Below are 24,346 nucleotides of genomic sequence, written 5' to 3' on the forward strand. Positions count from 1 at the left end.
AAGAATTCTACAAAACAAAAAACAAACAAAAAAGGTAAATGGACATCGTTCTCAGAGGCACTTCTTTTAGCCTTCTTCTTTTTTCTTTTTTTTTTTCCCCCCACTATTACCCCATGACTTTAAGTGACATGCTGCTTCTTGTACTTTCGGTTTTAGTGTTATCCATTGACTCCACTATGGAGAACGAGGATTGAGCTTTCTTTCCTACCTTGTCTTCGCTGCACACTGGTATTCAGCCTCCTGCACATCTTTTCCAAGGGGCCTCCCTGAAGCAGTTTTTAAGGGCTCTCAGGCTGCATGCCATGGCAAGCTTCCCAGCATCTCACTGTGGTTGTCTAACAATTACTTATCGAATGCCTACAAGATACTAGCAACTGTACTGGTTCTGCCCTTGGAACATTTACAAACATGCAAGGGACACCAACTCATAGATTGATAACTAAAGAGAATGTGTTTCAGGCCATATTAGGGCTATGCCCAGGCTTCTACTGGGATATATCATAAATCCCTGTCATTTCAAATCACAAATTTGTTTTTCCTCAACATAAAGTTAGCTTTATTGTATGGGTAAGGAAACTTGAAATTATTAAGTGCTTATGTTAAGTGTTAACTTACAGTCTTGACTTACCCAATTTATAACAGTAAGGTAATTCTCATTTTTTTAGAACATGGGGCATGAGATTTCAGCCGCTCAAATGGGAGAAATGATGCTATAATGACAGTTCAAAATCAGAGGTATTCTCTTTTCTATTTTTAATCCTCTTAATGACATCATTTATTGTCTACTGGAAATCCATTTAGGAAATCAAGTTAGTCCACTAAGCACTTCAGATAAGGTGATTTCATGAAGCATTCCAACATTATCACAATGAATTGCTTTCGTACACCATAAAAGAAAAAGAAGTAAGCAGAATATGGCCTGCTGAAGGAGTTTACAGTTTTACAGCTCCTCCCACTGCAGCACATAAGTCACTCAGTTACAGTTAACTTTGGATTATCCCTCACAGATTGAAAGCCCAACAGCCATCACACACTCTGGGCCTGTGGTGCCACTCGTATGTGTGTATCTAAATCAATGATGAGGGTATCGGAACCAATACTGGACATGGAGATGGCAAATTACAGTGAAGTTTTGGACCCAACTTATACAACTTTGGAGTTTGAAACTATGCAGATTCTGTATAATTCAAATGGTGAGTTCTCATCTGCTTGTAGATAAAAAGAAAAGTAAGTATAATGAGAGCAGGAAAACTGAGCTTCCCAGGTGGTGGTTCCGTGTGTTTTATTGCTGGAGAATTCAGGGCTTGTTTTTTAAGGCCACAAATCTGAGGCTTTTGTGCTTCATCACAAAATTTAAATTAATAATGCTATGGCTATCTTATGTTTGAGATAGAAAAAGCTTAGCTATGCATAATAAAGTAACCTAGGAATTCTGTCATGGGCCAGTTAGATAGAAAGAGTAGTTTCAGCAGTTATTTTATTTACTGTAAATCACAGTAATGAGTAATATTGGCAGGTTGGCTGTAAAGTATATTTTCTATGCAACATTTAAAATGACATATGGAAAATTGTCCTTAGAACACTGGAGAGTTTTACTGGTCACCTTCTCCTTTCATTATTCCAGTTCTCAATTGCTGCTGCTGAGAAACTGTATTTAAAATTACTATCAAGTTTTTGCATTGAACACAAATATGAAAAGAAATAAGGGTTTATATTATAACTGCACTTGACAAGCTAATGTTTAGCCTCACAAAGCTCTTGGTATTTATCTACTGTAACATTTTAACTTTAAATAAGACATGACTTGTTTAGGGCTCATGTCTTTATAGAATACAGTTTACTACTGACTTTGAATTTAGATATTTTTTCATGTAAAAATTTTGTCCAAGATCAGTTATAATTGTTAGAACTCCTAAAATCTGCTAATTATGTATGCTTTGGAAAATTCTGTGTGTGTGTGTGTGTGTGTGTGTGTGTGTGTGTTTAGCTCAGGACTGAGAATGTATCTTGTACTCAGGATATCTTAACGTTCTAACATGCTGTACAATTTCAATGACTGCTATAGCTGTAATATTTACAATAAACAACAATAATTTATTAGTGGGAAGATTTCTAAAAATTTTCAGAAGATGAATTCTGAAATTTTAGCACAAAGGAGTTAAAATCAATTGACAGTGCATCTATTAGGAAGTCACTATTTTTAATCCTTATGTTTAGACTTGACTAAGGTATTTAATAAAGTATTTACCTCAATAGACTCATGAATTTTTTAAAGGCTATAGATTACTAAATAGTAGGGACAGATTTACCATAAATATTTACTAAAACAACTGACTTATATGGCTATTTCCAAAGTGTTGTCTAACTTGTTTTCTTGTAATAATATGTAAATTCTTGTTAATAATATGCAAGTATGACATTAAACTGGAAGTAAGAGTTGAATATTTTTTTTGTTTCCATATAATCTTCCAGAACACAGTCAATCTTTAACACTTCTGCCGTATTTCTAATATCTATTTTGTTTATGTTATCAAAAGAAAAATTACTAGCATTTAAATTCTAAAATGTCACATGATTACCCTTAAGCATATTCTCACTGAAAATTTTTGTAACTTTATGAAGTTATATATGACAATATTTGTCAACTCAGAAGTATTAGTAAGTAGAATACATATATTGTCACAGAATGTAATTGGGACATAACAGTCTTCGACTTTATCTTTTTTATATTGGAAATATAATAATGAATTGTTATTATATTTACATTATTATATAATTTATTACCAATTAAAGTGTATAATATATTCTTATTATTTAATATCTTTTGAGTACATAGAGGTTTGTAAAGATGTAGTAAACAATATTAACTAATTTAAGAAATATTTAAGTAAAAATATCTGTGGATTTTTTGAAGCATCTTTCTTCAAAACAATTAGTTCTCACTTTGTGTAAGGCGTAGTTCTAAGAGCTGGAAGGCAGAGGGGTGACTAAGACAGAGAAATCCTCTGACATCATGAAGTTTTTATTCTATGGGGAAAGATGGGTAATAAATGAACAGACTGAAGCATAATATAATTTTAGAAAATGAAGTGGTTGGTTTAAAATATAAGCAGGGTACTAGGTTCTACTTGAAGGGCAAATGAGAGATGGCTCTTTTAGATGTGTGTTTACAGAGTGTTTCACAGAAAATGTGAGATGTTAGCAGAAACTGGATAGCCAGCTCATAGAAATTCTTGAGGAAGAGCTTTCCTTCCAGGCAGAAGGGATAGCAAGTGTAAAGGCTCTGAGATGGAAACAGACTTCAAGGAGGGAAAAAAAAAAAAAAGAGGCAACATTACTGGAGACTAGTGAACAGGATGAAAAGTAGTGCCAGATAATGGGATCAGAGAGGTGGGAAGGGAACCTTTTCACTCTGGGCTCTATAGGCCATGGGAATATGTGTAGGCTTCATTTTGTATCTAAGGGTTGGATGCTGAAGGCTAATGTGATGTGAATTTCTTATGCCAAGAGCACATTGCGGGCTTTCTGATAATAAACAGTAGGGGAACCAGGGTGGAAGTATTCGAGAAATTAGATAGGAAGCTATTGCAATAATCCAGGGAAAAGATTATGTTCGATTGGATAAGGGTGGCCATGGTAAAAGGCTGAAAAGTTGTGGATTCGATATGTATTTTAAATATGACTCGTGGATTGGATATGAGCAACGAAGACGAGAATTCAGTAAAGACTCCCAGATTATTGGCCTTAGGTACTAGATGGTACCATTGACTGACTAAGGAAGACTGAAGGAAGAACAAGTTCTAGGAGAAAAAAAGAAAAATCAGAGTTCTATTTTTGATACATTAATTTGCAATTCTTATTAAACTCCAAAGTGAAGTTGTTCAGTAGGTATTTGGGCATTTCAGACTGATACCCGTGGGAGACATCGGGCCTAGAAATAAAATGTGGGGATTTTTCATCATACAGATGATATTTAATGTCATGGGACTGGATGAGCTTCCCTAGGGAAAGGGTATAGTTGAGGGACTGAGCCCTGTGGTATACCAAATTTTAATCCTCCAAAATACGAGTGGGGAGTTTGGAATGGATAGTGGCAGAAACAGCTAGTGGATAAAAGGAGAGCACTGGTGTGGAGCTTCCAAGAAGCTGAGGAAGAGACTATTTCACTCCCATGAAAAATTAGTAGGCCAATTTATGTAAGAAATACTCAGTACTAACTTGCACTCTACCTCTTTCTCTTTCTTTAACAGATAGTTCTGTCCCAGAGACAACAAGTATGAATACCACAGATAACGGTGTCAACTGTCTATGTGCTATATGTGGGGACAGAGCGACAGGAAAGCACTATGGCGCCTCCAGCTGTGATGGGTGCAAGGGCTTCTTCAGACGCAGCATCCGCAAGAGTCACGTTTATTCCTGCAGGTACTTGAAATGCTCCTTCCCAGAAGGTGATCTTTAGAGGTGTTTCAAAATGCCATGCAAGAAATACGGGAATACAATTCAGAGCTTTCAAATTTCTGTAACTCTAACAACAAAATTTATAAACGACATGAAAAGTGAGGGTGTGTGGGTGTGTATACACATGCAGTCACACGGGTGGTTCTTTTTTAGGAAACATCTTAGTTTCATAACATCTTATAAAATGTATATTAAAAAATCCACATGCTTACCACCCAGTTTAGACCAATATAATTGAAGCCTCCAGTGGACACCTCCCCTATCACTTTCTCTTCCTCCCCTCTCTCCCAGAGGTAAATACCATCTGAAATTTGGTGTTTGTCTTTTCCTTGTGTTTCTTTATTGTTTCACCACATGTTCGTATACCAATAGACATACGTAAATCTGTATTTAAATGGTTTCACAATGCGTGTACATTTCTGCATATTGCTTATCTTTTTAGAGTCATCACGTCCTGAGTCTTGGAACAAAACTATAAAAAGGCAGATGATTTTGGTAGCTTGTTGATGTTACTGAATAAAATGAAATTTTCAGCTCTAAAATTTTAGATGTATTTCTCATGCCACAATTTTGTAATTGAATTTAATGTTTGTCTAAAATGTATTTATATTTTATGTATCACACGTTTCTAGTAGGCTTTTTTTAAAAAAAAGTTAACATCATAGCACGATTTAGGGTCAGATATTTCCCTTTGAGTGTTCAGAGTGACAGTTCTTGAATACAGATTATATCTGTGTTAAATATGGGTTATTAAAAAATGACTGACTTTAACAGAAAAATATCTGTGTTTGCTCTGTCTCTGAAAGTCACGTGTAGGATTGTTAAGGTGTTTTAGGAACAAGTTGGATGTTTGGGAAGAAGTTAACTCTCTTACAATATGATGCCATTTGACTTCTAGGGATGTGGCAAAAGTTAATATATAACTCCCAAATATCTAACTAGTGTTCTCTAGTAATTTTTTTAGGGGAGCTTAAAGTAGGTATAAAAATGTAAATCATCTACTTTAAAACCTTCTTGGTAAACAAAAAAGAGTGTGTTCTTGCTTTTATATACAGCCAAACTCAAGAGGTGTAAAGTAATCAAGTGGATTTCCTTCATCAAAAGCGTTTTCTCTATGATTACATCAAATATTGAGTGCTTCTAAAAGATTAATAACTAAAATACATACAAAATAATATGTAAACAATATTTTTTACAATTTTTAAGTTACGTGTTCTGTTGAAGGTGAAATATATATATGTATATGAAAAATGGCCATCCAAGCAACTAAATCCAACAGCAACGTTTTTTTAATTTAATTTTTTACTTTATGTTGGACCATAGTTGATTTACAATGTTGTGTTAGTTTCAGGTGTACAGAAAAGTGAATCAGTTATACATATACATATACCTATTCTTTTTCAGATTCTTTTCCCATATAGGTTATTACAGAATATTGAGTTGAGTGCCCCAACAAGAACTTTTTAAGAGTCAGAGAATGTGAGCACACAGAGCTTTCAAGATTTCCACCCTTCCTGTATGAGAAAAGTGGGAAAGAAACGTTCCCATAACAAATTTTGGAAATTTAAAAACTATTCCAACAACATGTATGGCTTTACTCCTCCCACCTTCCCATCATGAATACTGCTGCCAACTTAGCTTTCTTTACATGCATTGGTATTAAGCAAATGCCATGATTTTCCATTTGGAAAATATTATATTGATGTAAGTTTAGGGGCAAAAAGGTTTTTTAAGCTCAGGTTTTGCTGATCTCATAGTCTTTTCAGTATGCTCAGTTAACAACCTGTGATGGCAGGTTTTCCCTATTTTACAATTGTGGGTTAACTTGGAAAGTTAAATAACATTTCCAAGTTCTATAGACAGTGAATGTTGACCTGGGAATCAAGCTCAGGTCTAATTCAGAGACTGTACTTTTTTTTTTTTTTTAGTATGCAATCCATTTTTTTATTATATGCACAGAGTTGTACAATCACCAGTACATTCAATTTAGAATATTTCACCATCCTATAAAGAAACCTCTTAGTACCCTTCAATAGTCACTCCTCATTCCCCCCAACTCCCTCCCCAGCAATATGAGGTAACTACTGATCTACTTTCTGTCTCTATAGATTTGTCTCTTTTGCACATTTGATATAAACGAAATTACACAATATGTGACCTTTTGTGTCTGACTTCTTTCACTTAGAATAGTGTTCTCAAGGTTCATCCATGTTGTAGCATGTATCAGCGCTTCATTCTTATTTATTGCCAGGTGTAATATGCCATTGTGTGGGTACACCACATTTTGTTTATCTGTTCATCAACTGATGGGCATTTGGGTTGTCCCCACTTTTTGGCTATTATGAATAATGCTGCTACAGACATTTGTGTATAAGTGTTTGTGTGAATATATGTTTTCGTTTCTCTTGGGTGTACATCTAGGAGTGGAATTGCTGGGTCATTTGGTAACTCTTGTTTAACTTTTTGAAAAACCGCCAGACTGTTTTCCTAAGCAGCCACATCATTTTGTATTATAACTAACAATGTGTGAGAGGCCCAGTTTTTCCACAGCCGCATCATTTGCTATTGTCTGTTTTTTCTGATTATAGCCACTCCAGTGGGTGTGAAGTAGTACCTAATTTTTCAGAGACTCTACTCTTTATACTTTATTCAGTTGCCTCTTGATATGTAATTTGGAATGTAGAGTAAACTCCAATTGGATATGATGTAAAATTAATAGAAGAATTTTTAAATAGAGAAAAGCATGAAAGTTCAGAGGAGTGAAGTTCCTCATCACACTGAAATCATTTAGCAGTAAGCATTAGAATTTGTATGCCAGAATTTTTAAACTAGGTTTGGCTTTCATGGCTCAAGATAGAAATGATCATGGATACTGGCCAAAAGTGAGATATCATTCAGTTTTGTTTTATTAGAAAGACTGCATGAGAGGTGAGGCTTGTATTTTCAGGTCGATCATGAGATTAGAAAAGTCATAGTTAATTGTTCTTATACATTCTTCCTGTTGATCTAAATTTGACTATACTTTTTAAAGTCTGTCTGTTTGCTTTTTTTGATAAATAACAGTTTTCTGCAAACTAATGTATTTTTTTGGCGTTGTAGGTTCAGTCGGCAATGTGTTGTTGACAAAGACAAAAGGAATCAATGTAGATACTGTCGATTAAGAAAGTGCTTTAGAGCAGGAATGAAAAAAGAAGGTAATAATATATAACATAATGATTATTAACATTATTGATGAAAAGTGTTATACACACATGTTCTCATTTAATCACAATAACCTTTACATGAGTTCTGATTATCCTCAGTGAAGAATCTGTGGTTCTTCGAGTTTAAGAATTTACTCAAGGTCACTGATACCCACTGGTGAGTGGTAGAGCCAGTCTTTACCTGCTGACCGATTTGACATGTTCTATCCACTACTGCGTAATCCCTGGCAAGAAAATTATTGTCTGAAAAAATATTCCAATGTCTTGTTCAAAAGCTAAATGGCAAAATATATTAATAGGATGCAATTATAAATGAATTTTAAATGGATTTTTTATTCTCACTAACAACTGAATATCTTTATTCATTTCATAAACATTAACTGAACATTGACTTTTCATGCATTCATTTATTTATTTAACAAATTTATTGAGCACTGCTGCTCTCCAAACACTGTTGTGGGTGCTGAGGTTTCAGTAGTGAACATACTGAGCAAAATAATCCCCCCTGTCAGGGAGCTTATATTCTATTCAAAGACAGAGACAATGGACTAGATGCTCTATTTTAATGTGCACTAGTTTCATTTTGAACATATTAAATAATCTAATTATATTATCCGACGTTCTAACTGTGGTTAATTTAGCAAAACAAATGTGTTTAGCACATTTAAATGTTTGGCAGGGAATAGCTGCTATACAATTTTCTGTTTATTATTTTGTCACATGCTTATCCCTATCACTATCACATACAAAGAGATGTTTTTCAGAACTGTTTCATATATTATTAAAAAATTAAATCAGATATGTGAAAAATATCAAACCTATCTTAAACATAGTTTTTTTCTTTGTCACTCAATATTTTCAAGAGACAAAAATTCCATTCATTTCATTCAGTTGCTAGTCTCAGAAAAGAAGGCAAAATAAAGTTCACAAAGTTAAAGGAAAAACACTTTCATTTCAACATGACTTATTTCTAGTGGCCTGTTTGGTAGTTTATGGGATTAATTACATGCTTTGTCAATTATCTTCATTCATTTCTACTTGAACCTCTGCTTCACTCCTACCAATGTAAAAGCAAACCACTATTCTACAATTCCATTAAGAGTTTTACAATTTGCTAAATAAAATTATTTTCAAAAACAGTGAAAGTATATCTTATACTGTTCATAGAATAATGCATTAATTTTTCCTAAATAGATTAGGAAGTAACTTTTAGCTTTCAAAGTAGATATATTTTTCTTATTTACACTAATAGCATAATATTAAGGTTAGTTAGATGGAAACGTATATAAATATGGTTTTATGGCAAAAAAGGTAGCTGCAAGATAATTACAAATGTTCACAATATCTTTTAGCATTTTTGTAAAGCTTGATCATGTAAACGAAATTCATAAAAGCATAACTTACATTTTAATTTTTTTACCTCCATGTATACATTTCCAAATGAGTCAGTTTAGGCTGAAAGTCAATGACAATATTTGCTAAAAAAAAAAAAAAAAAAAGGGAGAGGAAGTAAGCTACCAGTAAATATGATTTAAAAATAAAATATTAATGATTCACTCCAACTAAAGATTACTCACTCTTAAAGGCAAGAAGTTTAATATTTTCTCTTTCAAATTAGTGGAGTTGATAGTTAATAGTAAGTTTGGTTAGATAGTAGATTTTGGCATAGAAATTAGTGAATTTCTTTAATAAAAGAATAATTACAGAAAAAAATTCTGATAGTTTAATGTCTTATCTTTCCAGCAGAATTGGATAGAGCATTAGTGTAAATAATTTAGGGGCTACAGACTTTGTTTCCATTCTTTTTGGTTAAGAGAAGATAATTTTACCTTTTAAGGTTTGAAATCCAACTTTGACATTTGACTTCTATTATTCTATGTATTACAAGTATACAAATTCGTACTAACCCTCTCCCTCTTCCTTATTTTTAAAAATTTAGTTTTCAATAAAAAAATTGGGGGATACACATTATTCTTTTTTTTCCTTTCTGAAACAAAGAGATCTCTTTCTTAGAAGACTTTCATATAAATACTTAATATTTCTTCATTGTTCCAAAATGCTGATATTCTAATCTCAATGTTCTCAAGAGAGACCCCTACGTGCTGCAATTTTTGCCTTATTAATGTTTGTAAACTGTCCTGAGGACATTGTTTCATAAGAGATCATAGGATTGCGATCTGAAAATCACCTTAACTAAAATAAATTTACTTTCCATTTTTGCTAGTGTTTTAGAAGAAAAAGAAAAATGGGAGTTTCAAAATGTATGACTCATATTTTCTGACAGTGAATACACTCTTATCTTTGACCTGGTCAATCTCACAGGTTGTACTCTTCCTCTAGTTATCTTATGGTTTTATTAACTTTGAGAGAATGGAAAACCAACCTCGTAAAAATACAGCATGGCTGAACTGACTGACCCAACACTTTCTAACATGCGTGCCATCATGAAGTCCCAAAAGGCAATATTTTATGAGCTCTAGTGACAAGCCTGGCTCTTCCTACTTTAAAAATGGTACAGAATGAAACATACCTTCAGTCATGCTTTTCTCCCTGCCTCAAGCACCCCCCTCCAAGGTCTTTTAGAGGCATCCCATTTCTCCCTTTATAGTAATGTTGTTTTTACTTCAAACTGTATATTCTGACATATATTGAAGAAAACTGACCAGTAAATACTGTGATTTGTTCCCCTAGCTGTGCAAAACGAACGTGATAGAATAAGCACGAGAAGAAGCACATTTGATGGCAGCAACATCCCCTCCATTAACACACTGGCACAAGCAGAAGTTCGGTCTCGCCAGGTACTGCTTCATTACTGCTGCACCAGCATCCAGCCCTGTTTAATAGAATCAGATGTTTATTTAGGCATAATACTAAAATGATTTAAGTTCACTCAAATGTGTTCATTACTATAATAAATTACACCTATGCAAATTGAAGAATTTTACTTTGAAAATATTAGTTGGACTGTTGACTCAATTTTGACTTTTCTTGGGCAAGTTCCTGCTTTTTAAATGGAAAAATGAAATGCGTTTCAGTCTAAGAGTGTTAAAAGTTTGTGTGCAAGGTTGATTTAAAATACTTAATGCATAGCACAATGCCCTGGGGACAGTATCTTGTTTTATTGATTGAATCTGGAAATCAATTATCACAGCTTTGGGGGTGTTTATTTGAGGCCTATCATTAGAGCTTCCTTCCTTGAAAATGACTTCTAGATTCAAGAACTCACCTTAACATCTGCTTTGGAAACAGGTATTTAAGGGAAGAACCAGAATTTAGAAAACACAGGAGAAACTTTATTATTTGAAATTTCTAGAATGAGGATATCAATTCTAAAGTTAAAACTATAAGTGATTAGTTATATAAATAAAAGTAAATCACTTAAGAATCAAATAAAGAAACCTTTTGAAGAAAGTTTATTTTACCATTGCCCCTATTAGAAATGTTAATGGTATTTTTCTATTATAAAGCAAACAATGAAATAGCTATTAATCAGGTTCTATAATGAGTCAGTGCAACTAGTTTCATTTTTGTTAACACAAGGGTAAATGATGAAGTTAACATCACCATTATCATCATCATTACTTGAAGATTACTTGATGGTCCTATAAAGTATTTCGAGAATGACCTGAAAGGAACTGTGAGGAAATAGACATACACTGCAGAAAGACACGTACACACACACACATGTTCAAAAATTAAGTTTAGAAGAACTTTTAGAAAGTGATTTTTTTCAGCAGAAAGGCATTTGAACACTACTTATATCTTATATAGTTCAAAATTATATATCATTTAAAAAATTTATCATTACACATTAAGATTTTCAACTTGCTGAGTCAAAGGTTGGTTTCTTAACTTTATTTGGGTGGGCTTCCATTAAATGCAGCAGCATAAATAGTCTGACTTCTCATCTAAATCTTTTCTCCTCAGTTGGTAAACTTTATCCAATGGAAACTTTCCTTCATAAATTACAACAAATTAAAGATGGGCTTTCTTAGTGGAACTATCATCTTCAATAAAAATAAAATCATACAACATAGTTCATGTGGATACTCCATAGCTCTTTCTATAGTCATTTTGAATTATGAAACTCCCTGAAAGTTGTGATAACTTATTTTACAGGTTTGGCCAGAAAATAAGATAGTACTCCCAGACCATAGTGCTATGCAGTGAATGTTCTCAATTTAACTTGAATTGATACGTATTTGATTTCTCAATTTTAACATGTTTAGTATATTTCAAGATACTGTGACAATGATAGTGCCCACTTCAATGGTGCTTACTTATTGCAGTTGTAGAAAAAAGAGAAATAGTGGTCTTGTGTTATGTTCAGTGATGAATTAATATAATGTTCTTCTTAATGCTAGATCTCAGTCTCAAGCCCTGGTGCGAGCACTGACATAAATATTAAGAAAATTGCCAGTATTGGTGATGTCTGTGAATCCATGAAACAGCAGCTCTTAGTCTTGGTGGAATGGGCTAAATATATTCCTGCCTTTTGTGAGTTACCACTGGATGATCAGGTATAATTTGAAGAGATTATGAATGCTTTAAAAAAAATGTTTTTTGAACTTTGCTAAGTTTTTCAGTTCTTTTAATTATATTTGTAGTAGATTTACTATATTTGACAAAGGTTAAATTATCTTATGAGAGAAAGATTGGTTTTCTTGTTCATTCTCCTTGAAGTTACAGTCTGTTGAGAGACAGACTGTTTAAATTCTATTTTAGGGGTCTTACAAATTTATTGATTGGATGAGGGTTGATCAAGCCTATGTTCTTCCCTCCTGAGGTTTAAAAAGCTTAAGTAAGGGAGAAAGACAGGTAGGAGATAACTGCCATTGTGAGATAATGTATTGGAAGAATAAATGTCTGGAAGGCAAATGGTACCCCATTGTGTCTTGGTGTTTACTAAAGGTGCATATAAAATTCTTCAGAAATACCAGGCCACTTCTAGACAGAAACCACCCAGGTTGTGTTGGTGTCTTTGTAGGCACTTTTATGCACTTAACATATAAAATTGTGCCTTTCATGTTGTCAATTTTATTCTAGCGTTGACGTATAAAAAGTATAAATCTGGTAAAAAAAAAAAAGTCTGTAGAATTGTGTTCTGAAATCTACTGAAAATAGAATTTAGATGTAGTGATCTTTTCCTAATATAGATATTTTCATACTTTGTCATATGTATATTAAGATATTTTAGTTAATAGCTAAAAGTTCACTTTCCAATATGTTTAAAGAAGTAACTGAGATACTTGTCTCTACCTTTCACAGTTTATGAACTCTTAATTTTCCCCAGACTTTCTGCAAGGTTATGCACATTGGAGTTTGTCTGATAAATTAACCTGTAAGCAACCTTCAAGTTTATCTGTTTTATATTTATTATTACATTATTTATTGTAAATGTAAACATATTGGAAAGTACTGCCATTTAATCAGTGTTAACAGGTCGATAAACCTTGACTACTCGAGAGGGAGGGGGAAACTGCTAGAGTTACCCATAAAAATGACCAGCACTAGGGGCACTGATGAGACTTAATCTGACTTTTTCTTTGAACCTGTAGAATTGTAACAGAACTTGGTGGCTAAAATACAACTTGAACGTTAGAAAAATTAGCTGATCTCATTTCTCAAGTGACCTTACACTTCAGATTAGCAACATACTGTAGTCAAATCAGTTAAAAAAATGTTTATCAATATAATATAATGTTTTAATTACTAGCATCAAATATATAAGTTCTCAAAAATTGAGATATTTGATATTTTGAATTATCTCAAGGAGCTTAACTCACCAGCAGTCTAACATTTTGATGTCTTTAAGTAAATAAAATATTTAGATTCTTTAAAATGAACCAAGGGAAAACGAATGCTGAACATCTTTGTAAAAAGTTTTTACTTGTATAGTCTCGAAATATTTTTAAAGAGTTCTTACCTGAAATGAATCTCCTTTTTATATTCACTGTTTCTAATAAAGCAATCCACTTTCTTAATAAAAAAAAAAGTAGTTAAGAAGTTTAATGTTCTAATTAGCCTATAAAGATTAGATTATTAGTTTCAGATTCATTTTTAACTCTTCTAAGTAGTATATAATATTCTGTAGATATAAATAATTTGAAAATTTCCAGTTCCCCCAGGTTAAATAAAGCATGATATATAATATAACCAGTGTCTATTTTTATACCCTCTGACCAATGCTCTTTATCATTGATAAACAAAAACAAAGAAACAATCAAAGGGAAAGGTGCATGATTGTTTAAAAATCAAAGAAGGGCAAAATATTTATATAACCAGAAAATAAGTGATCACAGCAAGTTAGCAGTTATATTTCTAGGAGAGCATTTCACCTGGTTACAAAAAGAAAATACTGTGAAATCTGAAATCATTCTTAAAATGTTCTGTAACTCCCTTCCCGGTATGAGTCATGGTTGTGGACATATCGTAAAGATAGCTTGTCTCAGAAGGTTATTTCAGAGTGAATAATGCTAAATTGCTAAAACTTACTTGTCTCACCCCAAGCCATATAAGTAGGGTTATGTTATTTATCAGTTTTATATTTTTATTACCACTCTTTTTTTTTTAAAAAGTTGCTGACATGTATGAAGACAATGATTTAAAAATTGGGAAATTGAAATCCTGTAACTTGTCAATAATAGTTTTCATTTACTAACTGACACTTTAATATTAACAGTATAACATTAATAGCCATGGATTGGTGAATGTCTATTATGGATAAGGCACTCAGGTTTCAAATGCATTATATATTACATTATTTTATTTAATACTCTCGGGAGCTCTGTGGCGTAAGTTTTATAATCTCCACTTAACAGTTTTTAAAACTGAACCATATATCAGTTAAATTCACTCAGTGTATTCATCAAACAAATATTTCTTAGGATTACTGGTTCAGTTTTAGGAACTGTGAGTATCCGGCAGTAAAAATACAGATTGCATCACTATTCTCATAAAATTTGCATTCTATTTGGGAGAGGCAGACAATAAAAGTATACAGATAATGAGTAAGATAATTCTAGGTGGGGAAGAGTTCTATAAAATGAAATGGGATGAGTTGTTGGAGAATGACTGGGGGTGGAGTGGTAACAGATCCTTTAAATTAGGGATTAGAGAAGATTTTTCTTGAGACCTGAGTGGCAAGGGGCTAAGCACGTCAACATCTGAGGAGAAAGCATTCTGGGTACAGGAACAGCAAGTTCAAAGGCTCTGAGGCAGGCAGGCGTAGTGTGCCTGGAGAAAAGTGAGCAAAGGATGTTGTAAGAGGAAACCAGAGACATGGGCAGGGGGGCAAAGCATTGAGCCATAACCTCACGTGAGGCCACAGTTGACGTTTCTGGGTTTTATTCTAAGGACAGTAAGAAACCAGTGAAGAGTTTTTAGCAGAGGAGTGATATTAAGTGATTATTATTATTACAAGATACCATCATAGAAAGTCTGGCAAGAAGGACTTAGGATGGAGGAACCAGAACGGAAGCAGGAATACCTAGTAGCTCTTTGGAGTGTATTTTGGTGGGCCAGGCAAAGAATGACCAAGGCTTGGACAGGGGCCGTAGCAATGGAGAAGCAGCAATGGATTTGCTGTACAATTAGAGAGGGATCCAAATAGACCCTTGTTTTTGGTGTGAAAAAGCATTTTGGATGACGGTGCCATTTACTAAGCAGATGAAGATGTTGGAGAAGCATTACTTTGATGTGTTAAATTTGAAATGCTTCCTATTCTTCCTACTGGTGATGTTCAGCAGGCAATGGAGCTCCTTTGAGAGCTTAGTGCAGAGTTAAAGGTTCAATCTAGAAAGTGTCAGAACCCAGATCCCCCATACTCATTTCGCTATATCACCAATCTTTCTTTTGCTTTTGTTTATTCAGTTTATTATGTATAAGAGATCTAGTTTTACATATATTTTCTCCTTTAGTCCTCATGACTACACTTTCAGATTTTTATCACTATCTCCATTTGATAGATGAAAACAAATGAGTCCCAAACATACTGGTCAACTAACCCAAGGTTAAACAGGAGTAAGTGGCCAAGCCAGAATTTGAACTCTGGTTTGTTTGACTCTATGCCCAAACATCATTCACTCCCAAACACTAAACTGTTCTGCTTTTCTTTTTCTTTTTCTTTTTTTTTTTTGCTGCCATTGTATTGACTTGTTAGTTTTAGAAATTTTGAAAAGTAAAACTCTGTTGACATGCTAAAAATAGAAAAATGGAAGCCTTAATCATGGCAAGAATCTATGAATATTGGAGTTGTTAAAACAAAAAAGAAGTCCCAGTCTTAAAGAATACTAAGTTAATCAGGCTTATATAATCTTTTAATCATTATATTTTATAATTAATTGTTAAACTTGGAATTTTTCATTAAGGTGGCACTGTTGAGAGCTCACGCAGGGGAACATTTACTGCTTGGAGCTACAAAGAGATCCATGGTGTATAAAGATATTTTGCTTTTGGGTAAGTATTTTTTTTTTAATTTGAGAAAAAATTATGCATGCCTCATACTTACATGGGGCCTATTCTGTGTGTACCAGGCATTCGTAGACACTGCCAAATGGTTCTGTCACTTCACAAATTGGACTTAGTTGGCCAGGTCCTCACTCAAGCCCTGTTTTTCCTTGCCGTTAATTCAGGGAAGTTCAGAGTGGATGTTCAGGGTGCGTTAAGATTTAAAAATAAAAGATGTTGCTCAATAAACATAATATTGAGGTATGTTTAAATCATATCAAGACAAAGAGTTAGTGATTTGTGTCACCATCTTATGGAGTCCCAGTGTTGTTTCATACACTCTCAGTGTCTACCTAATAATCATAGTATATATTATTTTATACTCTTCTAAGGAACATGTTTATCTCCTATGATCTCATTGCCCATGATATGCTACAGAACCCCAAGTTAAAAAAATTTTTTGTGACAATACAATGTCTGAAAAATTCTGAGAGTTAAAAGACACAAAGGAAAAGCTTGTGTCTTCATTAAGGAAGTACGCTGATCCCCTACTTAACTTATAAAGTTAGGTTTCCTGTTGGGATATTTGAGATCCCTCTAATGTTTATAAGCCCTACCTCCCTCTGGCTGTGTGAAATGATGATTAAATTGTCTTATTCGATTTTTGTGATAGATATTTTGTCCCAAATATAAATAAATTGAACATAATATCACAATAGCTAATATCTACTGAGGACTTACTATGTACGATGCATTGCTTTAAGTGCTTTGCATGTTTATATATACACTCTCTCATTTAATCTTCACAATAACCCTGAGGGATATGTACTATTATTTTCAGCCTGTTTCGTAGGTGAAGAAATGAAGGCCAAGAAAATTTACCTAAGGTCACAAAGCAAGTAAGGGATAGAGCCAGGATTCTAAACCACATGATATGACTGCTTTTAAATTCTGTTAAACTTTCTCTTGCATTTTTAGTTCCCCTACAATACTGTTCTCATTATAAATCTGAATACAATATACATAGAAATCGAAACAGTTTTACTACATAGTTCTAAATTGTTTTACCCTAGATAATTAGGTACTTTAACTTTTCATAAGAAGGGCAAGGCTACATTTTTTGAATAATTTTGCACATGTTATTATTTATACTGAAGATTGTCTTTGCCTGCAGTGAAAGAAGTCAGAATATTCTGTTTTTTATAAAACCAGAAAATAAAAATTTAGCAGCTATTTTAGGGGCTAAAATAAGCTTCCAATTTTCTAATGTTTTAGAAGCTATCATAGTATCATATTATAGCCTGAGACTTTCTAAGGTAGAATGCCTTTAGAGGTTAGGTGGTCCAGTTCTCTGTCCAATTTCTGAACTCCTTTGAATACAGCCCCGTAAAGTGATCATCCCGTCTCTACTTAAACAAGTCCAGGAAGAGAGAATTTACTATTTAATGAGGCAACTCATGAGAATATACATGCTAATTTTCAAAAATCAGCCTCGTCTACTTAGGCTTATTCAAATTGTGTCTCCGTAGTTGTTACATGTATATACACCTAGACCACTAAAGGAATGCCATTTTTAGTTCACTGTAAGCAAGAGAGATTCTTTAGGTTTTGTAATATGCTCATTAATGAGTAAAACACTAATAGATAACTGATATAGTGGAAAGCTAATCATTATATCTTGTTTCTCCCTTGTCAATAATTAGCTTATTAGTCTGTACTTTAGTATTATCACAAGTGACCGAGGCTGTTAAAATGCATGTGATCATATTATCAATGTTATTGATCCTGTAAGTGTTCTAAAGTTTTTCTAACATAACTAACAATGCTCTTGAAAGAGGAAGTACTATTCCTGTTTCTTCAAGGGAAGACCATTTAAAATATTGGTTTGTAAAAAAATTAAACAAAATCTGACAATTTTGTGTGTGTGAGGGGGGTGATTATTTTATCTTTTTATTTTATTTTTTTACCTAGGAAACAATTACATTATTCACCGCAACAGCTGTGAAGTTGAGATTAGCCGTGTGGCCAACCGGGTTCTAGATGAGCTGGTCCGACCCTTTCAAGAAATTCAGATCGATGACAATGAATATGCTTGTTTGAAGGCAATTGTATTTTTTGATCCAGGTTTGTTTCCAAAGTTCCATTAAAAATAATTGCAGTGAAAATTAAACTACTTTTTAAATACTAGAATATTTTCTGTTACACTCTAGTAAGGTTAAGTATTTAGATTGCCCTTTATCTTCCTTGATTAGACGCAAAGGGGCTAAGTGATCCAGTAAAGATTAAGAACATGCGGTTCCAAGTGCAGCTGAGTTTGGAGGACTACATCAACGACCGGCAGTACGACTCCCGGGGCAGGTTTGGGGAGCTTCTCTTGCTCCTGCCCACGCTGCAGAGCATCACCTGGCAAATGATTGAGCAAATACAATTCGTTAAACTTTTTGGGATGGTTAAAATCGACAACTTACTTCAGGAGATGCTACTGGGTGGTGAGTATATTTAAGAATTTCTATTTTATTTATTAACATCGTACTACAGTACTTTAGAGCAACTTGACCTGTTTACCTTTTGTCCATGATGTAATGAACTCAGTATTTTACATTTAGAAAGTCTGCAAAACCCATTGGATGGGAACAGAAATACTTGAACATATTCAAACCTCCCCTCCATTGGTACTCACCTCCACCATCTTTACTCTACCCTGTCCCTCTTTCCTCAATTTGCAGATCCTCCCAAATATGGTAAATAGAACTATATCTCCTATTGTTAGTACTTCTTGGAGTATATTATATTTTTCTATGCCTTGACTCCTCTAAAAGCTCAAGGATATCGGAATTGCAACATAACCAAAAAATATATATATAATAAATACTTTAAAAATAAACATTGTGCTTCTGAAGTAATTAACTGACACAACACAATGAAAAGGGAAAAACGAGATTTCATTGCTGCAGTAGATGTCAGGAATAACTTAAGAAATCATTTATTTTGTATTCTGATCTAGATTAAATTTCCTTATAAAATCACTTTATTTTAGTTTAGTTTAATTTTAGTTTTCTAGTGCTTAATGTGTTTCTAATGATATCTTTCTGAAGTAAAAGTTGTTTATGCTAGTAGGGTGATCCCAAATACTGTAAACTTAAGGTAAGTGATTCTTGGAATTGCCTTAACAACAGGCAGCAAACCTAATGATTCCAGGAAACTGCACAGAAGGTCCATTATTAATATACAGCATAATATGATACAACATTAATCTAACCAATGTACAGTGAAAGCTGACATTGTCTTTAACATGGCAGTGGCTCTATTAATTTATTTTTGAATTCTCAAAAAGCACTTTGCAAAAATAGCAATATTCAAGCTGTCAATCAAAACAATTGTTCCAAGGTAAACTTGCTGTTCCTGATTAAATATCACTAATGCAAGCATCTTTTTATCTTCTGTAGGTGCTTCCAGTGAGGCTAACCATCTCCATCATCCAATGCACCCACATTTATCTCAAGATCCATTAACTGGACAAACTATACTTTTGGGTCCAATGTCAACACTGGTTCATACAGACCAGATCTGTAAGTATCTGGGCTACTTTTGAAACATAATATTTCTTAAAGTTAATTACCTGAGAAAAGGTGGAATTTGGGGAAAGAATCTATTTGTGCCCAGAAATTATAAAAATTGGATATAATTTCTTCTCCAAGATTTAATTGTGGGAGATTGTGAAGCAAGTCACTTATTCTTCTTAGGTATGAGTTTTCTCCCTAAAATGGAGATGTGAGTACTAAATCTTTCTTCTTCATAGGTTTAGGAGCACAAAAGAACATACAGGATGTCCTAGCTTTGCCTGGTAGTACAGGACCATAAAAATGACTATACAAGGTGGAACCATGCAAAGGAATCTTAATAATCAACAGGAAAATTATGATTGCTTGTGACCTTTAAATGTATTTGTCAAAACATCAAGAACTCTTTTACCTATAGGTTATAAATGTATAGGGAAACTAAAAAAAAATAGTAGTTTTAATGCTTAGTGCACCATAATTTAAAATATTAATAACACTGAGAATTAATATGTTTTATTTTTTTGTAAAAAAATATGAAGAGTAGTTTGAACACTGCTTGCTATGTTCTCTTCTAATGACTTACAAGAGGAAGTGAGCATCTTTGATGGATTTTACTCTTTTGGAAGTTTGGGTCAGTTTCCAACATTTTATCCTTTGCATTTCTAATGTCCTAAAATATCTCTGAGAATCCATTTGATGTGAAGTTTTTTGCCAGTTTCACTTCCTCTGGGACCTCTTCAACCTTTTCAGTGCAACTGGTTCCTCATTTCTGTTGACAAACTTTCCTTCACTAAGTTCTTGGCTGAATTTTTAGGGACTCAAACAATGGTAGTGTCAACATTTCTATGGTCAGCTCTTTCTTCTCTAGCTCCATTTATGTTCGATTTGAATTTCACCTCCAACATTATCACTTTTTGTTTCTTTACTGCACGTTCTCCCCTTTCGGCCAATTCTCTTTCAGTTGTCCGTTTTTGCAAATTGTCATGTGGATTTGTCACTGAGAGGGAGACGGGGAGGCAACACAACTACACAGTTTGTTGTCAGTGTATGAACTGAAGGAAATATGTTCATTGAATAATCATGGACAGACTGAAGGATGTGATGTGATTGGTAACTGATCAAAATGCACATCTATTATTTTAGGTAATTATTTGTAGACTGAAGAGTTAGCAGTGAAGTTTGTGAAGTTTATAACACAGTGAAGTTTGTGAAGTTTATAACACAGTGAAGTTTGTGAGTTTATGCAATACTCACAGTTAATTAGAGTTAGCATGCTAACTGAAATTTGAACCATGTTTTCGAAAGACTGGTGCTATTTAACTAAGCTGTGATAACTGACATTCGTGTATATCATAATTGTGCAAAGCATGGGCTGCTTAGGCTTCCTTTAGTTCTTTGGAACTAAAATGACTATATAAATACTAGGGGTTGCTAATAGATAGTAAATCTGATATTATTGCAGATTTAACACAAATTTTATTTTTATATGTCACATTGGAGATTTAAAAAAATCTCTATTTGACAAAAATATCTAGAATTAATTGCTTCTGAATTCATACTAATTAATTCCAGATTTACTTTTGATCTATTGCCTCTGAACACTAAACCAGCTACCTCACTGAGATGCCTTCAGTTATTGTGATATAATTATTATGGGTACCAGCATTGCCTACTGAATTTACAATTGCCCTTAAAAACTAGCTACAATGTTGTTTTACCCAAATGTTCAGTGCAATGCGACAACAATTAAGTGAGTACCATCTGACTGCTACCTAGTGGTAGCGAGAGTAGAAGCCACAGAAATGCATGCTATCACTACGGTTCTTTAGATACACACACTGGTAGATCTATGTGTAAATAGTGTCTGAAACACAAAGTTCTTTGAGTATATGACAGAGGCAGAAATGAAATTGTTAGAAAAAAATACAAATGATGTATACTATAGCACATTTAATCTGTGGGTCCCAATGTAGTTGAAAGACATTAATTTGGGAACGTTCTCTTTTGTTTTTTCCTTGAAGTACAGTTGATTTACGATGGTATATTGGTTTCAGGTGTACAACATAGTGATTCAATATTTTTATAGATTATATTCCATTTAAAGTTATTGGTTATATTCCCTGTGTTGTACATCACATCCTTGTATCTTATTTTATACCTAGTAGTTTGTGCCTCTCAATCCCCTTCTTGTGTCTTCCCCTTCCCTCTCCCCAACTTCTCACAGGTAACCACTTGTTTGTTCTCTGTATCTATGAGTCTGTTTCTGCTTTGTTATATTTATTCATTTGTTTTATTGTTTAGTTTCCACATATAAGTGAAAACATACAGTATTTGTCTTTCTCTGTTTGACTTATTTCACTATGCATAATACCCTACAGGTCCATCCAAGTTGTTGCAAGTGCCAAAATTTCATTCTTTTTTATGGCTGAGTAATATATATATATATAAATGATATATATAATATATATAATATTCAATATATAAAAATATATCTATATATATATTTATCACATCTTCCTTGTCCATTCATCTGTTAATGGACACTTAGGTGGCTTCCATATCTTGGCTATTGTAAATAAAGCTGCTATGAACATTGAGGTGCATGTATCTTTTCAAATTAGTGTTTCTGTTTTCTTCAGATATATACCCAGGAGTGGAATTGCTGGATACTATGGAAGTTCTAGTTTTAATTTTTTGAGGGACCTCCATACTGGGACCATTCTTGCAAAGCAGATGTTACCACTTTCATTTAATTAATAGTCTAGAGCAGAGAGAGGCAAGCCCAATACCATACCAAAGAGTCTATGAAGTTGTGTCTCTTAGAGATCAGTTATTCATAAACTTGGAAAATAAAACACATTAACAACACATTGAACATTGTAGGTATCAACTGACAAGAAAGTTTAACAATCCTGCTGGTGGTTAAATCCTTTACTTTTTAAATGCTAGTTTTGTAGTATTTGAAAAGCATGTTTGCTGACCCTAATCTTTTTAGAATCACATCATCACACTTTTTATTTTTATTTTCCCTCTCTCAACATAATATTTAAGAAATTCATTTGTAAAGGAAAACTTTGCTTTGCTTGTGCTCATTTGGAACAGTTTATATTTTACACAAAGCAAAACATTAAACACAAGCATACACACATATTTAAGTTCATGCATATTTTCTTGGTCTTTTAGAGCAGACTACTTGAGTGTTAGATCCATCCTAAATATCCAGGAATAATTTTTAAAGCAAATTTGGTAATTCTTTTGTCAATTAAATTATATCTAAAGACATTGTTTCTAAGTAATTGCTAATTCACACTTAATAATATAAAGTTAATATATTAAAGAAAACCAGGCAAAAAGGGACTGTTCTCATTTTGTATAGAATTTTTAAAAACTGTTTGGGGAAAAAAAAATCTATGAAGTTTGCAATGCCTCAGTCTGATCATTAAACATTTTCTATTTGTTCTGTTAAATATATGGAATAATAATGTGAGTACTAAAATATTTCAAGTTTTTAAAAATTATAGAATGGCTTCTAGATTATTTTGTAATATGGTTAAAATTTGCCAATAGAAAGAAATACTGTTATAGACAATGAAGTATTCAAACTGTAACTTATTTTTTTTAATTACTCAGTGCTCTTTGCATTGATGGGGAAGAGACCGCCAAGTGTATTTGTAATAGAATAACTTTGAAGTGACAAAGCCAGTATTTTTTAGATGCTTTTAACTACAACATAGAGTTCAAAGCACTTGAAAAGTTATCTTACCTTAATTTTTTTATGTCATCTAATGTTTGAATTAGTAAAATCTAAACCAAATATGTTTTATTTTATGTGCTTTTTTGATTGCAATTTTGATTTACAATATAAAATTTATATTGTAAGATTTGGGAAAAAAATAGCTGTTAATTCTTTTCATTTTTTTTTTTTTTTTTAATTCTTTTCATTTTAACTTTTTTTCTGCTGGGTTTATGAGAGAATCAGATGTTCATAAATGCTATTAAGAAAGGCAGAAGACACCTTAAAGTGACTGTCAAGATTTTTAAGTATGATTTAGTTCAATGCTAATTGGGACAGTAAGATGGGAGTGCATCTCCAATAATATGTCAATGACCTGATAATGTATTAGAATCACTACTTTATATATGATCTTTTAAAAACATATCCAAAATTAAGTAATGCATATTGGTGTCATGCAGGACTTAATGGGACGGGCCAAGGTGACTGTCACCATTGCATACAATTCTCTGATTCTTTTTTAGCAACTCCAGAAACCCCACTTCCTTCCCCACCTCAAGGCTCTGGACAAGAACCGTACAAAATAGTTGCAAATCAAGCTTCAGTCATTTCACACCAGCCTCTCTCCAAACAGAAGCAATTGTGAGAATATGTTTACTTCTGAACGGCACTGCATAAATGTGAAAAGTTGTTGGTCTTGAAATATCTCAGGATAGCACTTTTGGCAAACTCTTAGCCAAGGCTTCTTCATGGTGCTGTTATAAGATGGTATCCTGTTTTCTTGTCTATATGCTCATTTTGTTTGTTGTTTAAAACCTTTAGATGCAACCAATGTATATCTGAGTTTCAATATGTTTATATAGTATAAACTTGTACTGCGCCTGAACCAGTTGAATCTTATGTACTACTTTCATTTGTTGTTTTATTATTAATTTAAATCTGTA

The 24,346-nt window shown here is 33.3% G+C and overlaps 1 protein-coding gene across 1 annotated transcript; it reads left to right on the forward strand.

The window, feature by feature from the left end:
* The first annotated feature begins 1,057 nt into the window (after nucleotides 1–1,057).
* Nucleotides 1,058–24,048, forward strand: HNF4G (hepatocyte nuclear factor 4 gamma). Its single transcript, XM_061171413.1, has 10 exons — nucleotides 1,058–1,193; nucleotides 4,251–4,422; nucleotides 7,558–7,652; nucleotides 10,353–10,459; nucleotides 12,026–12,181; nucleotides 16,031–16,118; nucleotides 18,081–18,233; nucleotides 18,362–18,598; nucleotides 19,556–19,678; nucleotides 23,927–24,048. The coding sequence occupies exons 1-10, from the start codon at nucleotides 1,058–1,060 to the stop codon at nucleotides 24,046–24,048; spliced, it is 1,389 nt and encodes a 462-aa protein (XP_061027396.1).
* Nucleotides 24,049–24,346: the final 298 nt, after the last annotated feature.

This window comes from Eubalaena glacialis, chromosome 17 (assembly GCF_028564815.1).
Source record: "Eubalaena glacialis isolate mEubGla1 chromosome 17, mEubGla1.1.hap2.+ XY, whole genome shotgun sequence".
Taxonomy (NCBI): Eukaryota; Metazoa; Chordata; class Mammalia; order Artiodactyla; family Balaenidae; genus Eubalaena; species Eubalaena glacialis.

Bases quoted from the DNA above. Each gene is read 5' to 3' on its own strand.
- HNF4G (XM_061171413.1), top strand. From the start codon at position 1,058: ATGTGTGTATCTAAATCAATGATGAGGGTATCGGAACCAATACTGGAC. The intron at 18,234-18,361 runs GTTTGTTTCCAA...TTCCTTGATTAG, and splicing joins AATTGTATTTTTTGATCCAG to ACGCAAAGGGGCTAAGTGAT. The intron at 18,599-19,555 runs GTGAGTATATTT...TATCTTCTGTAG, and splicing joins TCAGGAGATGCTACTGGGTG to GTGCTTCCAGTGAGGCTAAC.